The 3,993-nt window shown below is 36.5% G+C and overlaps 1 protein-coding gene across 1 annotated transcript; it reads right to left on the bottom strand.

Moving 5' to 3' along the window:
* Nucleotides 1-389: 389 nt before the first annotated feature.
* LOC108850289 (uncharacterized) lies at nucleotides 390-3,017 on the bottom strand. The gene is made up of 4 exons (XM_057004125.1): nucleotides 2,855-3,017; nucleotides 1,746-2,710; nucleotides 704-1,681; nucleotides 390-395 (listed from the first exon to the last, which is right to left on the bottom strand). Exons 1-4 carry the CDS (start codon nucleotides 3,015-3,017, stop codon nucleotides 390-392), a joined length of 2,112 nt encoding a protein of 703 aa, XP_056860105.1.
* Nucleotides 3,018-3,993: the final 976 nt, after the last annotated feature.

Below are 3,993 nucleotides of genomic sequence, written 5' to 3'. Positions count from 1 at the left end.
ATTTCCTGCAACAGTTAAGGATTTTATGTTCGAGTGGTTTTACTGGTCACACCCCGGAAACCATACTTTGAGGAGACAGTGGACTACATGAGATCAGTGGCACCAAGGGATCTCTAGTAGAAGAGATTGATGAGGAAGCTCATGAAGTGGTGCTTCTTGGCACGAGCGAATTGGATTTTGTTTTTTTTTTTAATTTCTGTTATTTTTGAACATGCGCAAACTGGTTTTTGTTAATTTCAGTGTGATATTTTTCTCGTAATGACAAACAGACATGCATTAACAGTAGATTTCTGGTTTGTTTTTGTTATTTTAATGATTATGCTCTGAGAATAAGAGATGAACGATGCCAAAGAAAATAAGAAACTCAAAACTTGTTACGCAAGCAAACCTTACAACTGATACAAAGAAAAACCATCACAAAAGGCAGTAACTAAAGGACACATGGATAGTTTCATAAAACATACGAAATCCAACTTTGACAAGAAAAGCAACGAGATCTTGAAAAAAAAGGAATATCTCAGCAACAATTATAGTTTGAAACAGATAAAAAGAACAACAAAAGAAACAACAGATGCATCATACGACCATCAATCTTGTGATCCAACTTGTGATCCACCTTGTGATCCTCCCTAATAGAACAAATAAAAATTTGAGATCTTGGAGAATCGATATGATATAAAATCAAACAGACAATAAAATGTACCTGATCATTCTTTGGTCGACCCCGTGGACGTTTAGGTTCCGATTCAACTGTTGGTTTCGAACATCTCGGCTTGGTATGTCCTTCTTCTCTACAATTAGAGCATGTCATGACACGCCTTGCACGACTTAGCTTGGTTTTACTAGAGAAAGATGATGATTCATTTGCACTTTTCCGTCTGGCATAAGTGCTTGGTCTTCCTCTATTACCCAACCTATTTGGTGGAGGTAAGACTGGTAACCTGTTCAGCATAGGCCATAACTTCATCCCTTCCACAGGTCTAATACTACATTCATAAGTTTTTCTCCATCTTATGGTAGTGTAATAATCAGAAACATAGTCATCAACTTTCTGTTTCTTTGAGGTGATCACACAAGCAGCATGGTTACAAGGAATTCCATTCAACTGCCACATCCCGCAACCACATGTCTTCAGACCCATATCAACGCTATACGAGCAGTCATGATAGTCAATTTCATAGACATTACCCGTAGCCATGTATCTAATACAGTCTTGAGACTTAGCTATAGCAGTTTCTATTGCAATATGTGCCCTCTTTGTGTATCTAGTCTTCAATCTATTAGCGATGATAGACCTTTTTGCTGTGCGTACCATACATTGTCGCCTAATATCTTCTAACATTTCAAGTAGTGGTTTTCTCCTAGCCTCGCGAATGGTTTTGTTAAAAGATTCATTCAGGTTGTTCAAATTATCATTGCAACAAGAACCAACCTTAAAGTAAGCTCGAGACCATGTATGCGGATTGGTGGCTTGAAGAGTTTGATGCGCTAGCTGATTGTAGCTCTTCAATGCATTCATATGCTCTGTAAAATCTCCTAAGGTGTAGCTACGGGCTATTTTCCAGAACAGTCTCTCTAGTTGTGGGTCGTGGCTGTCTCTCTTCCAGTTTCCAAGAATGTGTCTCGCACACATGCGATGTTCTGCATTGGGAAGTTCGAGGTGAACAGCTTTCACCAGACCCTTCAAAAAAAAATATGTAAGACATAACTTTACCGAAACAAACAACGTACACCAAGATATCTACCTTTTGCTTATCAGATATGAATGTGAAATTGCTCCCATCACCGAGTTGTAAATCCACTTTTAGATGATTCACAAACCATGCCCAATTAATGTCATTTTCAATCTCTACGACCGCCCACGCAATTGGCACAATTCTGTTATCTCCATCTCTTCCGACAGCAGCAATCAATTGGCCTTTCACATCCCATTTCAGAAATGCACCATCTAGTCCTATGATAGGTCTACAAGTCGACTTCCAAGCTGCACGTTGTGCTTCAAAACAAATGTAGATACGATCAAACCTTTGCTTGCTTCTTGGTGTTTGTCCAGGAATCGTCACTATCTCAGTTATGGTTCCCGGATTAGTCTTTCGAAGCTCTGCTTCATAATCCCAGATTCGAGAAAAGTGTTTTTCATGGCTTGCTCTTCTTTCTCTTGTGACTTTAGTCTTAGCTTTTTGACACTGGTCTTCAGTAACAATCAAGTTGCATGTTCTCTTGATCTCTTCACCAATTTCCTTAGCTGTAAGCTTAGGATTCACCCTCAACCTTTCCGTGAACAGCTGCGCAATTGATGAAGGCTTCAACATCTTCGAGTAACCAGAACGTATACAAGCGTGTTCATTAACATAAACCTTTATCTGTAGTTTATGTTTTCGCTTCTCATACGAACAATACACTCTCCAAGGACAATCATACTCAGTGTCAGAACAAACAGCTCCAAGCTTCATTTGTGTTGATATGTAAAGCTTTATATCATATCGTGTTTTCAAAGAATATCTAAGAAGAGCTTGCTTGAACTCTGATGCAGACGAAAACATCTTCCCCAACGCTAAGACCTCATCGGCTGATGCGGCATCCTCACAAGCTTCCCTTCTCGCATCTTCTTCCTCATCATCAGATGTTACAGGATCAGGGATATTATCCTCATTCCAGCAATCATCATCTCCACTCTCATCGTTCTCGTCTCCATCATTACTTGCAACATCTCCAAAGCGGGATGAAAAAACTTCACAAGTTTCTTCTTCAGTTTGTACGCCACATCCTTCTTCTTCTTCTTCTTCTTCTTCTTCTTCTTCTTCTTCTTCTTCTTCTTCTAAAATCTCATTCCCATCTTCTTCAATCTCATCACCCGGATCATCAACAATAGCCTCACAATCATCACCGGGTATAGGTTCACACTCATCTCCGTCATAACCTGTAGACAGAGCCGACCCTATTTCATCACCATCACCGGGTATAGGTTCTCTGCCTCTGCCTCCTTGACGTAGTGGAAGCTTTTTCCTTACCACCATATCAGTAAAATCCAATTTGCAAGTTTAAAACAGAGGAGAAGAAAAAATATAGATGATAATGATTTGGAGAAGAGATGATATGGAGTTTTAGTATGAATTAGGGTTCTATAGTGAGCAGAGAAAGAAGAGAAGAGTACGTGTAGATTAGACGTACCGTTTTTGATTTTTTTAGGTTTTTGTTCTATTCTTAAAACGACACCACATCATTAACCGTTAACATCACACGGATGTTAGATGACAAATTCAATTGACAAAACGTGTAATTAGTATGACTCAATAATTAAAACTTTGTGATTTATTTGGCCTAGTGAAACGTTTGTATTTTTTTTAGAGAAAGAATATTTTCTTGCTACGATTTAGCTACAAATTTTTTTTTAGCTCTTTATATAATAGCCACGAAACCCCACGGTTTTTTGTACATGCTTAAAACCCTAAACCCTAAAATGCTTTTAACCCTAAGCCCTAAATATAAACCTTAAAACTCTATTCTTTTTCATAATTCAACTTAAATCTTAAATTTAATTTCATTATTTAATTTCAAATAATAATTTAGCCCCCAAATACTATATTCCAAACCCTAAACTATAAACATAAACCCTATACCTCAAATCATAAATCTAAACATCAAATATAATATTTTAAAATTCAAAACACTAAACTGTACTTTTAGATCTTATCTTCAACTCAAATCCCCTTACTCAAAACTTTATATTCCATATACACTAAACTTTACTATACATACAATACTCTAAGTATAATCTTCAAGACTAAAATTTTAAAAATTTAACTACAAATCTTAAAACCTAATATTCAAATCTAATATTTTCATACTCTGATCCAAAATCTTAAATCATACCATAAATCTCATATTCCAACATTCAAATCTTAAATCATAAATCTAAACTTTACTTTTAATCATAATTTTCTTTTATAAGTATAAAATCTAAATTGAAAACTTTTCAACTTTGTATCAAAC

The sequence above is a fragment of the Raphanus sativus genome, chromosome 2 (genome assembly GCF_000801105.2).
Source record: "Raphanus sativus cultivar WK10039 chromosome 2, ASM80110v3, whole genome shotgun sequence".
NCBI lineage: Eukaryota > Viridiplantae > Streptophyta > Magnoliopsida > Brassicales > Brassicaceae > Raphanus > Raphanus sativus.
Note: the sequence above shows the minus strand (reverse complement) of the source record. Positions and strands in the feature narration are given on the sequence as shown.

Coding starts and splice junctions, on each gene's coding strand:
- LOC108850289 (XM_057004125.1), bottom strand. CDS start 3,017: ATGGTGGTAAGGAAAAAGCTTCCACTACGTCAAGGAGGCAGAGGCAGA. Junction 2,711..2,854: donor GGCTATTGTTGATGATCCGG/GTGATGAGATTG, acceptor CCCGCTTTGGAG/ATGTTGCAAGTAATGATGGA. Junction 1,682..1,745: donor TCATATCTGATAAGCAAAAG/GTAGATATCTTG, acceptor TTTTTTTTGAAG/GGTCTGGTGAAAGCTGTTCA.